This window comes from Balaenoptera acutorostrata, chromosome 17 (genome assembly GCF_949987535.1).
Source record: "Balaenoptera acutorostrata chromosome 17, mBalAcu1.1, whole genome shotgun sequence".
NCBI classification, from domain to species: Eukaryota; Metazoa; Chordata; class Mammalia; order Artiodactyla; family Balaenopteridae; genus Balaenoptera; species Balaenoptera acutorostrata.
Window position 1 is genome coordinate 35,323,210 of NC_080080.1, and position 16,590 is coordinate 35,339,799.

Sequence of the window (16,590 nt, forward strand, 5' to 3'; positions counted from 1 at the left end):
AATTGAAATCGTATCAAGTATCTTTTCCGACCACAATGCTATGAGACTAGATATCAATTACAGGAAAAGATCTGTAAAAAATACAAACACATGGAGGCTACACAATACATTACTTAATAACGAAGTGATTACTGAAGAAATCAAAGGGGAAATCAAAAAATACCTAGAAACAAATGACAATGGAGACACGACGACCCAAAACCTATGGGACACAGCAAAAGCAGTGCTAAGAGGGAAGTTTATAGCAATACAAGCCTACCTCAAGAAACAGGAAACATCTCGAATAAACAACATAACCTTGCACCTAAAGCAATTAGAGAAAGAAGAACAAAAAAACCCCAAAGCCAGCAGAAGGAAAGAAATTATAAAGATCAGGTCAGAAATAAATGAAAAAGAAATGAAGGAAACAATAGCAAAAATCAATGAAACTAAAAGCTGGTTCTTTGAGAAGATAAACAAAATTGATAAACCATTAGCCAGACTCATCAAGAGAAAAAGGGAGAAGACTCAGATCAATAGAATTAGAAATGAAAAAGGAGAAGTAACCACTGACACTGCAGAAATACAAAAGATCATGAGAGATTACTACAAGCAACTCTATGCCAATAAAATGGACAACCTGGAAGAAATGGACAGATTCTTAGAAATGCACAAACTGCCGAGACTGAACCAGGAAGAAATAGAAAATATGAACAGACCAATCACAAGCACTGAAATTGAAACTGTGATTAAAAACCTTCCAACAAACAAAAGCCCAGGACCAGATGGCTTCACAGGCAAATTCTATCAAACATTTAGAGAAGAGCTAACACCTATCCTTCTCAAACTCTTCCAAAATATTGCAGAGGGAGGAACACTCCCAAACTCATTCTACGAGGCCACCATCACCCTGATACCAAAACCAGACAAAGATGTCACAAAGAAAGAAAACTACAGGCCAATATCACTGATGAACATAGATGCAAAAATCCTCAACAAAATACTAGCAAACAGAATCCAACAGCACATTAAAAGGATCATACACCATGATCAAGTGGGGTTTATCCCAGGAATGCAAGGATTCTTCAATATACGCAAATCAATCAATGTGATACACCATATTAACAAATTGAAGGAGAAAAACCATATGATCATCTCAATAGATGCAGAGAAAGCTTTTGACAAAATTCAACACCCATTTATGATAAAAGCCCTGCAGAAAGTTGGCATAGAGGGAACGTTCCTCAACATAATAAAGGCCATATATGACAAACCCACAGCCAACATTGTCCTCAATGGTGAAAAACTGAAACCATTTCCACTAAGATCAGGAACAAGACAAGGTTGCCCACTCTCACCACTATTATTCAACATAGTTCTGGAAGTCCTAGCCACAGCAATCAGAGAAGACAAAGAAATAAAAGGAATCCAAATCGGAAAAGAAGAAGTAAAGCTGTCACTATTTGCAGATGACATGATACTATACATAGAGAATCCTAAAGATGCTACCAGAAAACTCCTAGAGCTAATCAATGAATTTGGTAAAGTAGCAGGATACAAAATTAATGCACAGAAATCTCTTGCATTTCTATACACTAATGACGAAAAATCTGAAAGTGAAATTAAGAAAACACTCCCATTTACCATTGCAACAAAAAGAATAAAATATCTAGGAATAAACCTACCTAAGGAGACAAAAGACCTGTATGCAGAAAATTATAAGACACTGATGAAAGAAATTAAAGATGATACAAATAGATGGAGAGATATACCATGTTCCTGGATTGGAAGAATCAACATTGTGAAAATGTCTCTACTACCCAAAGCAATCTACAGATTCAATGCAATCCCTATCAAACTACCACTGGCATTTTTCACAGAACTAGAACAAAAAATTTCACAATTTGTATGGAAACACAAAAGACCCCGAATAGCCAAAGCAATCTTGAGAACGAAAAATGGAGCTGGGGGAATCAGGCTCCCTGACTTCAGACTATATTACAAAGCTTCAGTAATCAAGACAGTTTGGTATTGGCACAAAAACAGAAATATAGATCAATGGAACAGGATAGAAAGCCCAGAGATAAACCCACACACATATGGTCAACTTATCTTTGATAAAGGAGGCAAGCATATACAGTGGAGAAAAGACAGCCTCTTCAATAAGTGGTGCTGGGAAAATTGGACAGGAACATGTAAAAGTATGAAATTAGAACACTCCCTGACACCATGCACAAAAATAAACTCAAAATGGATTAAAGACCTAAGTGTAAGGGCAGACACTATCAAACTCTTAGAGGAAAACATAGGCAGAACACTCTATGACATACATCACAGCAAGATTCTTTTTGACCCAGCTCCCAGAGAAATGGAAATAAGAACACAAATAAACAAATGGGACCTAATGAAACTGAAAAGCTTTTGCACAGCAAAGGAAACCATAAACAAGACCAAAAGACAACCCTCAGAATGGGAGAAAATATTTGCAAATGAAGCAACTGACAAAGGATTAATCTCCAAGATTTACAAGCAGCTCATGCAGCTCAATAACAAAAAAACAAACAACCCAATCCAAAAATGGGCAGAAGATCTAAATAGACATTTCTCCAAAGAAGATATACAGATGGCCTACAGACACATGAAAGAATGCTCAACATCATTAATCATTAGAGAAATGCAAATCAAAACTACAATGAGATATCATCTCACACCGGTCAGAATGGCCATCATCAAAAAATCTAGAAACAATAAATGCTGGAGAGGGTGTGGAGGAAAGGGAACACTCTTGCACTGTTGGTGGGAATGTAAATTGATACAGCCACTATGGAGAACAGTATGGAGGTTCCTTAAAAAACTACAAATAGAACTACCATACGACCCAGCAATCCCACTACTGGGCATATACCCTGAGAAAACCATAGGTCAAAAAGAGTCATGTACCAAAATGTTCATTGCAGCTCTATTTACAATAGCCAGGACATGGAAGCAACCTAAATGTCCATCGACAGATGAATGGATAAAGAAGATGTGGCACATATATACAATGGAATATTACTCAGCCATAAAAAGAAATGAAATGGAGGTATTTGTAATGAGGTGGATGGAGTTAGAGTCTGTCATACAGAGTGAAGTAAGTCAGAAAGAGAAAAACAAATACAGTATGCTAACACATATATATGGAATCTAAGGGAAAAAAAAAAAAGGCCATGAAGAACCTAGTGGCAAGACGGGAATAAAGACACAGACCTACTAGAGAATGGACTTGAGGATATGGGGAGGGGGTGGGGTGAGATGTGACAGGGTAAGAGAGTGTCATGGACATATATACACTACCAAATGTAAAATAGATAGCTAGTGGGAAGCAGCCGCATAGCACAGGGAGATCAGCTCGGTGCTTTGTGACCACCTAGAGGGGTGGGATGGGGAGGGTGGGAGGGAGGGAGATGCAAGAGGGAAGAGAAATGGGAACATATTGTATATGTATAACAGATTCACTTTGTTATAAAGCAGATGCTAACACACTATTGTAAGACAATTATACTTCAATAAAGATGTTTGAAAAAAAAAAAAAAAACTGCCTGAGTAGTGGCCACTTACATACATGTGTGATCACAGGTGAATTACTCAATCTCTCTGAACTTTAATATTCTTAAGTAGAAAACGGATCTAAAAATATCTACCTTACAGACTTGTGAATAGGAATAAATAAAATTTTAACTTAAAAAAAAAAAAAAAAAAAAAGAATAAGATGCAGGGCTTCCCTGGTGGCGCAGTGGTTGAGAATCTGCCTGCCGATGCAGGGGACACGGGTTCGAGCCCTGGTCTGGGAAGATCCCACACGCCGCGGAGCAACTGGGCCCGTGAGCCACAATTGCTGAGCCTGCGTGTCTGGAGCCTGTGCTCCGCAACGGGAGAGGCCACGATAGTGAGAGGCCCGCGCACCGCGATGAAGAGTGGCCCCCACTTGCCACAACCAGAGAAAGCCCTCACACAGAAACGAAGACCCAACACAGCCATAAATAAATAAATAAATAAAATTTAAAAAAAAAATAAAAATAAATACTAAAAAAAAAAAAAAAAGAATAAGATGCAGTTTTCACTGACCATAGCATCTGGCCTTGACTCAATGCCAGAGCTTTACACACATGACTGTCTCGTTTAATTCTCACATAGAATCAGTGAGACATGAACTTGTACAACTGAACTCATGTCACAGATGAGAAGACTGAGGTGCACCAAGAAACTAAGTAAATTACCTGAGAGCTAGTCAATGGTAAAGCCAGGCTTTGAACCCAAAAGCATTTTTATTCCATGGCCTGAATTTTCCTCATTATGTTCTACTGGCACAAAATAAATGTTTTAATGACCAAATATGGAGTGATTAAATGGATGTGACCTGAGGTGCAGCTTCTGTCTCCAGATGATTTGTTTTCTTGACTGCTAATTAATGTAGCATTTCCCTTAATGTTATTTTTTTCCCCCTCTTCAACTCAAACAGCAGAAATTCCTGTCTTCCAAAGAAAAAAAGGTATTGTCAGGCATTTTTCTATCTTTCCCTTCCTCCCTCAAGAATGAAATGCTATCCTATGTCCCCGGAGATTTCTGTCATACAGCCTAACCAAGTCCAGATGGTTTTCTCAAGTTCAGACATCATACTTAGTAAAGTGTTTGTAGTTATCTACAGAAACAAGTTCTGGACTAAATTGCAAACACCCGCTTCCCAGATAGCTTATTCCATGCTCTTCTGCTTTGTTTGTGTTATGGCCTGTCTGTGCTAATGAATTTGTAAATGTGGTTTAATTACTGTTTACCGGAAAAATAGCTGCACACAGATCAGTCTCAGTGGGAGTCTTAGCCAAAATGTTGAGGCAATTTGTTTCTAGGGCAAAAACAGCTAATAAATGAGAAGCACTTTTTAAATGTTGGGAAGGGAACTTAAGTTCGGTTTTGAAGAAACAGTTTTTTATATATCCTGGGAAACAAATCATTCTTTAAGAGAGTGGATTTAAATATCAAAGTGGCATTTTTTTCCCAAGGCCTTGCACTCCGTAATTTGCACGGAACCAAAGTATTCTAACAGTGATTTGATTGAATACCACACCAAAGGGCTATCCTCTAAAGAACTCACCAAAAGGAAAACTCAAAATTACTTGTAAATTCCATAAAATGTTTCGGAGCTCTGTAAATCCATGTATTATGTATTACCTCATGTTTCTGAATTCTTGCCTCAGGCAAATTGCCAACTTAGCAACTAAATGACAGTTTTAAAATTCTAATACAAACCAGCCTCTCCAACTTTGCTTTTTTTTCTCCAGGAGAAAAAAATAAAAGGGACACAAGAAGGAAGTGAAAGTTATTGAAAGGTTCAATTTATAAATTCTGTTTGTGCTCTGCCTGGAGTTGTAGTTTAATTTTGCTCTTGCATAAAATGGTATTTGCCTGATTCTGCATAAAGGGGCACCTTTGAAAGTAAATAATTAGGGCAACTGTTAGTCCTGCTACTAGGGAGGAAGCTCTGTCACGCTACCCTTCGGGGATGCCTGCCTCAGAGCCAGAGTGGGCCGGTTCTGCCTTCAGTGAGAACTCAGAAAACAAAAGCAATCAGCTTGGCAACTAATTAAGATGTTTGTCATTTCCTGAACTGTGGATATAATAAAGAATTTGAGCAGTGTGAGATGCAAACCCTGCCCTCAAGAAGTTTATTTTTAGTGGGGCAATAGGTACACAGGCAATTCAATCTAAGACATCCCAAGGCGGGGGGAGGGGGAATTGAGTGAAGGTGGTCAGCAAGTACAAACTTCCAGTTACAGTGTAAGATACATAAGTTCTGGGGATGCAATGTACAGCATGGTGACTATAGTGAACAATATTGTGTTGTATATTTAAAAGTTACTAAGAGAGTAGATCTTAAAAGTTCTCATCAGAAGAAAAGAATTCTGTAGCTATGCGAGGTGATAGATGTTAACTAGACTTACTGTGGTGAGCATTTCCCAGTATATACATATATCAGGTCTTATGTCATATACCTCAAACTTATGCGATGCTCTATGACAATTAGATCTCAATAAAATTAGCGGGCAGAAGAGACCCCAAGACCAAGGCTTAACTACCAAATACCTTTAGTGTCTCAAATAACCGTATGAAAGCCAGGGCCTCATCTTTGGGGCAGAAAGACTCCTTTTCCAAGAAGGTTATTCCATATTTCCACGTTGTAATTATTTATCTGTCTATCAGTCATTTCTTCATTCATTAACTCACCCAATGTTATTTGTGATGGGCCCTAGAGAGACAAAGTAACTTCAACAAGACTCCGTCTCAAGGAGCTCACCCTGCAGTGGGAGGGAGGCAGACATAAACACCACAAAGTGAAAATCTCAAAGAAACTGGCAATCATTATTAAAATGGGGATGTGTTATCTTTTATATATTCTATGTTTCCAATACAAGAAAAATGTAAAATATAAGTGCAGAGTCTCTTTATTAAAAGGGATTTATCTTAACCATGCTTAAATCATAAGACTTTGGACATGGGAACTAAGCTCAGATATCACCTCCTCCAAGAAGGCTTCCCTGATAGCACCCATGTCCCCTTTTGGCTTGAGTGTCCTTTCTATGTACTCTCACTGCACCATGTCCATTCCCCTGATACCATGTTTTGAATTTTTATTGTGTTGTCCTCTTACTGCCACTACCACCTCCATACATACACAACTGGGTACCCCTTAAGGAGGAGGGGACACATCTTACTCTTTGCATTCACAGCACTAGAAACATGCCTGGTATATGGCACTCGGTTAATGTTGAATAGCTCTGTGAATGGGAAGATGATAATTACAGGTTTTTTCCCCATCTAATAAAGGTTGCCTTTATTCCTCACATTATATTAAGTTTTAAAATATGTAACAAAGGGTATATATTCTTGTTTTTTGAAATGTAAATGTACTAAAATGTAAATATATTAAATGTAAATGTATTAAAACATTTATTAATAGCATATTTAGATAAGGGCGCATACGAAAAATCTAGAAGGACACACACCAAAATGCTGGCAGTGGTTATCTCTTAAGTGTTAAGATTTGAAATGATGCTAACTTTGTCTTTATGCATCACTGTGTTGTTTAACTGTTTTACTATGGATGTGCTACTATTATGATAAAATATGAAGTTATTTGTATTTTAAAAAGGAAAATTTGGCCCATTTCATCAGCCACAATCATAGGACATAAACAACTTTATGAAACATCATCTTTACCATCTAACCCAACGTTGACAGTGATTTGACTTTGTGGATTTAAATAACTGACCAAGCTTGGTGGCATTTAATGGAATTAGATGGGTTTCTGTTTTCCTTACTCATGTCTGTGTTTATAATATTCAGAAGGTACCCAAGCACTTTATTTGCAGTTGTCTAAAACGTGCTAAATTATCTCTTTTGCTCGCTCTCTTTTGTTCCTTTCCTTTAATTCTCCCTGCTAATACTTGGATTGGGTGTTAGAACCCCAGTCTTTTTAAAGCCAGGCTTAACCTCTTGCAAATAGATAAGGCAGAACTAAGTAACCAATTAATTCTCTCTCTCTCTCTTTCTTTCTCTCTCTTTTTCATTATAAATCTCCTCTTTTTAGGGTGGCTCTGTGTAGAAGAAATATCAGTTTTCTGGTCCGTGATAGTTCTGCTGTGCATCTTCTGCCTGCCCATCTTTCAACATTTTGTTTCATTGACCACAATGTTGGAAAACCCTAGACAATGTTATTGGACTAACAGTTTATTTCTTTTTCCCAAAGGAACAATCACAGATTGTAAAATGTGCCTCTAAAGAACAGGTTTAAAAAACTATATATACTGTATTCTTTTTTATCTGCAGCTGAATTCTTGCTGCCAAGATGGGGAAACAGAACAGCAAGCTGCGCCCAGAGGTCATGCAGGACTTGCTGGAAAGCACAGATTTTACAGAGCACGAGATCCAGGAATGGTATAAAGGCTTCTTGAGAGACTGCCCCAGTGGACATTTGTCAATGGAGGAGTTTAAGAAAATTTACGGGAACTTTTTCCCTTATGGGGATGCTTCCAAATTTGCAGAGCACGTCTTTCGCACCTTCGATGCCAACGGAGATGGGACAATAGACTTTAGAGAATTTATCATAGCCCTGAGCGTAACGTCAAGGGGGAAGCTGGAGCAGAAGCTGAAATGGGCCTTCAGCATGTATGACCTGGATGGAAATGGCTACATCAGCAAGGCAGAAATGCTCGAGATTGTGCAGGTACGTGGACCTTGCCCTTTACAAAGAGAAGAGTGTGAGTCACAGTAAGAATTGGGAAGTCCACAGTATAGCTTAGTGGAGAGATTGCAAACTGGTGGTCCGCCTGGGCACTGATTTGGCCTAGCCAGTGTCTTTGAAAATGTGGAACCCATATACAAAACAGGGAGATTACACATAAACATGCAGATTGGCTAGCATCTCTTGGAAACTCAGGAGCTCTGGCCACACTGGGCCCACGTTCTTGCCTGGCATAGGTGCCCTGGGGCTTTTTGGTGACTCCTCCCTACAGAGGGACATGCACTTTTCAGCTGGTCATGCTCACTGTGGCCACTCCGTCTACTCAGTGCAATGACCTGCCTGGACCTAGAGCCTGGAGTGATGTTTAATCATCAGACTCTGACCTGGGTTCAAATCCTGCCTCTTTCAGTCACTACCTCTGTGACTTTAACCCAAGCGAGCCTCAGTGTCCTTATCTGTAAAATGGAACTATCAGCAGTGCCCACTGCTGTGGGATTGTTTTAAGATTAGACTGAATCTCTGTGTTCAATGCTTATTAGCACAGCGCCAGCCTTATAGAAAAGCTCATCATCACTGCCATCACTAATTTCCAACTTTATTAGATACTTGAATAAAAGTAGGTATCTCTAATCTAGCTTCTATCTCATCAGAGATACAAACAGTGCAGAATCAAGGCCTCCATCATTTTAATAGGAAGCACTCCATTTTATTTCCCCAAATCACTCATCCAGAGTAAATTTCCCAAACAGAACAGGAAAAGGGGTCGTTTTTCCTTTCACCACCCCCTCTTCTTTGAAAGTCCACACTCAGGCCATGTCACTGTCCCAAGAAGCTGTGTGCCTTTGTGGGGATTCTCACTGTTTGGTTCTAGCTGGTCTGCACTATTTAGGAGAGTGCATATTTGCAGATGCTACAATCGCTTCAGAGGTGGCACTGTCTTTTAGGTGTCTGGGAAAATACCTGTTAGAAAGTGATAAGATGGAGGCAGGCTGTGGGCCAGCAGAATCATACACAAATTAAGGCTCTGTTTGTTAAAGTAAGTGAAACTGCAGCTTGATTACAAGTGTCAGCACATAAATTCCTTGCTGAACTTCTGTCCCTCCAAGACTCAGAAATTCAAGCCATTTAATGTAAAATGTAAATTCATGATGTTCACCTGCAAATACTAGTAAGTGGTCAGGGTGAAGATCAGGGTCCAAACAAGTTTATAATGAGGCTTGTCAATGAATGGAGGGTGGAACTCCATAAATTTTCTAGTTTTTCTTCTTTATTGTTGCTTCCTATGGTTTAATTTTGGTATCCACAGAATAGTGTTGGTGGTAACAGACTGGAATCCTTTTGTTTTTCCTGGCATTGGTAGGAAGGATTCTATTGTGGACTCTGTAACACTGAAATACACGGTATTGGTTTCCTCTTGATGCTGTAACAAAGGGCCATAAACTTAGTGGCTTAAAACAACACACATTTATTATCTTAGAGTTCTGGAGGTCAGAGATCTGAAATCGGTTTCACTGGGCTAAAATCAAGGTGTCCGCAGCTTGCATTCTGTCTGGAGGTTTTAGAGGAAAATCTGTTTCCTTGCCTTTCCTACTTTTTGAAACATTCCTTAGCTTGTAGCCCTTTATATCCAACTTCAAAGCCAGCAACAGTGGATTGAGTTCTTCTCACGTTGCCATTCCCCTGGCTATCTCATTCTACTTCTCCCTTCCACTCATAAAGACCCCTGTGAGTACACTAGGACAACCCAGATAATTCAGAATAACCCCCCCAGCTCAAGATCCGTAACATAATTACATCTGCAAAGTCCCTTTTACTGTGTAAGGTAACGTATTCACAGGTTTCAGAGATTAGGACATGCACATCTTGGGAGGGCCATTATTCAGTCTACCTCATATGTCCAAACGCAGTTATGTTCCTTCTTCCAAAGAATAATTTTGTGCTATATCAACATCTGGGTGGAAAAGCAAAACCATATGCAGATTTATTTTTAGAGTCTTACACAAACATTTTCACATTCATGTGTTTGTTTTTTTTAAGTGACAAACTTAGGAACATGATTTAGGCCCAATATTTTATTATTGGCATCAAAACCGTCTCTCATGAGTCTTAAGCCAGATCACAATTCTGACGTTTCTCCCGTAACGGCAGATCCTCTCCTGGGGTGGGGAGGGCCCTAGTCTCAGCCCCCCGGCTGCAAGAGGAAGGAGAATCCTTCCTGCCCCACACAGTTCTCTGTCCCTGAGCCCAGCCAGAGGCAGGTCTGAACACCCACACCCAGCCCAGCGCAGCCTGTGTTTCAGGAAGCGGGCAGCGAGCATGTGAGTAGCGTTGCGCATTGAACCACGAGTGCTCAGATGCTCTCTGGGATCTTGGGGGTGAGGGAACATGAACTTAGGGATCCATCAACAGGACCGCAGGGAGAGAATGCAGGAAGAACAGGGAGTGAAACTGACCCCCTTCTGTTCTCAGAAAGTAACTAGGACCCTTGAAAGAACGTTTTAACTACAGGACTGTCATTGGGTAGGAGTACATAATCTGTGTTGCTTTACTCTTATGATTGAATGAAAATCACAGGCTTAGACAAAAATTGATCACCTGGATCCAAAACAAAGATGAAGAGGGAGTCAAGGGAAGAATTGGCATGTGAGAGCGGTTGTCTTGAGCAAAGCAGGTCAATATCACCTTGCCCCTCTCCTTTTTCAATCTCCTTTTCCTTCTCTTCCTCGGGTAAGTTATTTAACCTTTCTGTACATTGTTCTCATGATTTGTGAACTGGACCAATCATAGCACCTGCCTCAAGAGTAACCGTAAGGGTTAAACAGTTATTACAAGTAGAGTACCTAGAACAGTGCCTCTCATGGGGGATCCTTCAGTAAATGTTGACTACTATTATTCTATAGAAGTTTCTGGAGCTGAGACAGGATGTTTCCTTGCAAAATAAAGGGAGGTCATTTCCCATTCAAAGGACAAAGTAATAGAGTCTCCCATTAAGTTTTAAGTTAAGTTTACCTAGTCATATAAATGTATGTTCACAAAACAAAGGGAGGTAAACCAGCTAAACCTCCAATTGGTGGAACTCACAGAAGAGATATTCTTGTGCAGATGACTTTAGGAGTTCCCAGGCTTCTTCAGCTGTTGTCTTTCCCACCAAACACCATCCCAGCTGGGAATAAGCTAAAACTTCTGGGCTGCTCTGATGCTTACAGGATTTAAGTAACAGAAAGATCATCTTTCCAGGAGAGAATGTGGTTGGCAACAGGAATTCCCCAACTCCGAGCTGTTGCCCTGAGCCCATAGGTACGCTTCATGCATCGGGACTTTTGGGGCACAGGCTGTCTGGACTTGTTCTCAAGTCCTGCTAGAGACTTTCGGAAAGGAATATATAGGCTAACACAGTGTTACCTTTAGCAGTTCTCAGGGAACTCACTTTAATGACCAGGTTGCGATCATTTCTAGTTAGCATATTCATTCCTTGGATGGTAATGATTGCTTTAAAGTAGTTGGTGTTCAAATACGTGTCGTCTTGGAATCAGACTCTCCCTCCTAGTTGTGATTCAAGGTTAATTAGCACTTTTGATAAGGCAGAGTGAACTTCATAACACCCTTAGTCTACATTTTCACACCCTTTGAATGAATGAAAACTAAAGGAAGGAGGTTGGGCTTATGCTGGCAGCCCATCACGGAAGACTTCATTTTTGTTTGTTTGTTTCTTTTAGCAATATGGGAATTTTTTTTCCTGATTCACTCATCAGAATAAGGCATATGTATCCATACAGCAACCAGATGAAGAGGAAGGGAGACTATGGTGTTAGCCATGCAAAGGTTTACTGTCCACAAACACCAAACAGACTCACAAATTAATCTGACCTGGTCTCAAGAGCACCACCTGTGACCAGTTTAGACAACCAGCTTGTGAGTATTTGTGCCCTGAGGGATCAAAATCAGGACCAGAAAGACTTGGTTACATTCTTTCCAAAACCACTTCCTGAGTGGCATTTTTTTCTCCCAAAGATCTTTCTAAATTGGTGTCGTAGACACTATGTCACTCGTAATATGTGCCTTGGAGACCTGAAACGCTGTGCTCTTCTGATGGTGAAAGAAAAGGCTGGGGGCGGGTGGTGTGGTGAAAGCTTCTGGTCCGTCTTGATATGGCCCCTGGGAATTCAGCTGCAAACTCTTGCCTAATTCTCAGTTATGAGTGTGGACCACAGATGTTACTCTAGAATGCAACTTCGATTTCTCTCCCGGAGAAAATTCTTTAAAGCAGTTGCCCAGGTTAGTGACTTTCTCTAAGAACTAACCTTAGTGTTTGTTTATCAGTTGTGTTTGGCTTATCCCTTTCTTATCAGGGGATTAATCTTATTGTGACAAGCCACATTATAGTTTAAGAGTTGAAGTTAGGCATCTGGCAACACAAGTGAGTGCCTGCTACCCAAAGGCCCCCCACTCGGCTGTGCCCTCCAGGTCTCCTTTGTGGACTCCTCTGTCTTCTCCTGTTTCCTAAACAACGATATTCCCAAGCAGAGTTCTAGCCTCAGCCCCCTTTTCCTTTCATTAGTTCTGGGAAGTCATCTTCTCAGTGCTTGTATGGGCCAGGCATAGTGTTAAGTGTTTTCCACACTGTATTAGTTTCCTAGGGTTGCTATAACAAATTACCATAAACTGGGCAGTTTCAAACAACAAAAATTTATTCTATCACAGTTCCAGAGGCCAGAAGTCCAAAGTCAAGGTGTGGGCAAGGCTGGTTCCTTCCAGAGACTCCTGGGGGGATCTGCTCCATGCCTGTCTCCTAGCTTCTGGTGGTGGCTGGCGATCCTTGGTGTTTGGGGCCCGCATCTCTCCTGTCATCATGTGACATTTTCCCTGTATGACTGTGTCCAAATTTCCTTCTTCTTATACGAACACATCATTGGATTAGGGCCTGCCCAAATCCAGTATGATCTCATTTTAACTTGATTACATCTGCAAAGACCCTATTTCCAAATAAGGTCACATTCACAGGTTCTGGGTGAACATGAATTTTTGCAGGACATTAGTCAACCTGGTACATGTGCATTATCTTGTTTAATCCTCACAATAACCTTATTAGCCCCATTTTATGGATGAAGAAACAGAGTACCTCCAGGTCTTCACCTCTACTATGTCCAGCTGTTAATGGACACCTCCACTAAGACATTGCACTGGTACCTCACAGTCAAACATTCCAAAAACAAACTCGGTATTGCCCCCCAAAATGTTAAGTCCTAAACCACAGCAGCTCCAGAATGTCTTTTTAGGAGAGTGAACGGGATCTTTGGAAGGGGCTGTTGGAAGCAACCTTTGCAGAGCACTTTATATAAGATTGAAACAAATAGTAATTGCCCATATCTAAAAATGATGGGTACCACCACTTAGCTGAAACAAGACAGTGGCTGAGGAATGGGCAAGAATGATAAATTTAGAAAAATGTGAAGGAGGCAGATTTGATAGGTCTAGTTGATTGCCTGCATGTGGAGACGGGTGGTAGAGCCGTATTAAAGATGTCTTTGACTTGATTACAGGATGGTGGATGGTAGGACTGTTTACCAAGAAACAAACAAACAAACATGAGTGGGGGCAGGGGCCTGGGCAATAATGAGTTTCAAGTAAAATCTTATGTGAAAACTAATATAAGAACGGAGATGCTTTGGTTGAAAAAGGGGGTAGGGCCCTTATTCTCCCCCCATCCTCTCCCTGCCTGTGAAAGTATCTACAGCACTTTGGGAGAACATTATGGATTTACTGACTTACTGTATTCTTCTAGCTCTAAACAAGAAAGTGCTTATGCTGTTCTAGATACATAGATATTGATCCCATTTTAAGAGTATTTCCAAGAAAGATTCTCATGGCCTCTCTCTACCCTCCTTTCCTGGTATGTAATATCCTTCTAAGCAGGATGCTTTTCTTTATCGATAATCTAAGAACAACCCTATACTGCTTAACTTCTTTTACCCTTGGTGGGTTGTCATGGGGCCTTGGGTGTCCTGTTGGAAGACCCTACATCTTCTGGTGAAAAGCCAGTCTGGTTTCCTTCAGAAAGAAGAGTGAACTTTAGCTCTTGGAATTGTGCCTGCCCTCAGTTAATCCCACAACCTTTATCAGTTCAGACATGAGCCCTTCCTTTCCAGCATTCCGAGAGGTGGTTCATTCAGAGGGAAAAAGAAAAATCACATATATATATATGTCAAGAGGAAGCTGGTAATTCCCCTGGCCGCAGGTGGTGCTGTCCTGAGCCTGCCTAGGGCAGAACCAGAACTGGGTTCCTGGGTGTCCCATAGCGCTGTATTTACCCAGAGACAAGAATAGGGCTCTTCAAGTTTAATTAAAAACAGGATGTCCCTGCTGGGCCTCTCATTGACATTGCTAAAAATAAAGTAGGGAAGTAGCCTGGCCTCTCTATGGTTTAATCCCATTAAATTTGGGGGAGGGGTGTGGGGAACTGGAGTTAATAAAAGACACGATTTGTTTCAGATTGCTGTCTGGAGTTGGGTCTTTTCTCTCCCTGCACTGTGGAGTCCCAGGTCTAATACAATCAATGCTGGCTTGCTGAGGCCATGAGAGAGGGGCAAAGGGACAGATGATTCTCCACTGAGGTTTTGCAGGGCTGTCACCCACTTACATTGGGACCCCTGGGGCTTGTCACCTCATCTCTTTGCTCACTGCTCTAGTACCACCCATGTTCATAGACCTGGTTTTGTGAATAATCCACTAATCCCTTTCTGTGAGCTGATACACATTAAAAACAAACAAACAAACAAAAACAATCTAGTCTGAGTGCTATGAAAGAGCCATCTGGAAATGTGAGTGTCTTAAAGGTGCCCGCACTTCCTTCTCAACCTCTCAGTATACTCAGACATTGCATCTCTTACCCAGTTCCAGAAGCCTCGTTTGCAAATATCCTCATATAAGGGGGTCCTGACTTTCTTCATTTTTGTTTTGTTTTTTTTATGGGTATTTTTGTTTTTTGGTTTTTTTGAACTAACCTATCCTCATTTCTCTGCCCCAGCCCTATTCCTTTAGCCTAACAGCTAAAGACTAAACCCCTGAAGACTTTCTGTTGAGTGTAAGAGCCTTGTTTTCAAACACACATTCATCTGTTTGCTTGGTCTTTCGTTCATTTGTTCAACCAGAGTATTAAGAGAATAACCCCTAGATTATTACACAGTTGACTTCCCTTCAGAATCCCAAGAAGGAGAATTTCATGAACCTCAACTCTTAGAGGCTGAGAGTTCCAAGGAGTGTTCCAGACCAGTGGGTTTTACTTGCTACTGTGGGACCTTACCGAGGCCAGAACAGATTTGGGGAAGGAACAACACAGCCCCAAAGAAGGTTGATTACACAACATCCTTAAGACTTATAGCAAAAGTAAACTTATTATTTGTCCATAAATGCCCCTCCCACATCACCTCTACAACTCCTGAAATGTACCAGCTCTTACACCTTTAAAGAGGTGTACTTGTGATTTAGTGGGACACTGATATCTAGATACTGTTTTGTTGTTGTTGTTCTAAGATTCCTGGGCTTATGAATTCACAAAATATTTAGATTGTGTAAGTCTGTAATCCGTGTGAGGGGGGTGTGTGTGTGTGTGTTCGTCAGTTGGTGCCACCGATTCCTCTCTGAGTCAAGGGTTACAGAAAAGCTTCCATGTTGGAGCAAAGAAAGCTGAGGAGAGGGTGCTAGACCTCAAAACATAGGTGGTATGGAGAGTCTCCTGCTTTCCACTCTTGTTACTAAATATTCATGTGGCCCTGAAAGTTCAGCACCTCTGTTTCCCATTTGTAAAACAGTCTCTGACTCTGTGGCCTTTTCTAGCTCCCCCAAGGAGTCAGGTGTCCCCAGCAGCTTGGCGCATGGCACTATAACCCCAGCACAGATGGTAGTGTAGTCCTGGGCTGGAGGGGACAGCAGTAGGGATCCAGGAGGAAGACAGAGTATGGCTCACCTCTCGCCTCTGGAGCACACTTCAGTGAGCGTCTCTTGGGACAGCTGACTGTGGCCAAGCTTACTTTTACCCCAGTGACACCCATCACCCCAGACAGAGCCATGACTCCCAGTTTGCCCTTCCTCCCAGACAGAATCACAGTGGAGGCAGCTTCAGTTCAGCGAGGGCTCTGGGTGTGTTCAAGTCAGACTCGGGGAGCCTGGCCTGAGGGGTCCCTATGGGGTGGGATCAGCCCAAGAGTCAACACACTGGGTGAGTCCATTTTTCACTCCTCTTTTATCAACGGAGATTATAATATTTACCCCCATTTCTCCAGAATATTTTAGGAACTTGAGGCAGAGTTGATCCTGAACAAGACTGTAAAGCGGAGAAG

General features: G+C 41.1%; 1 protein-coding gene across 12 annotated transcripts in view; it reads left to right on the forward strand.

The window, feature by feature from the left end:
* Positions 1-16,590, forward strand: part of NCALD (neurocalcin delta) — a 445,048-nt gene that overhangs the window by 419,031 nt on the left and 9,427 nt on the right. For all 12 annotated transcript variants that reach the window (XM_057532218.1, XM_057532216.1, XM_057532215.1 and 9 more), the window contains one exon: positions 7,840-8,236. In XM_057532218.1, the coding sequence (XP_057388201.1) occupies positions 7,859-8,236 (378 nt within the window). In that variant the 5' untranslated portion in view covers positions 7,840-7,858. The remainder of the gene's footprint in view (positions 1-7,839; positions 8,237-16,590) is intronic.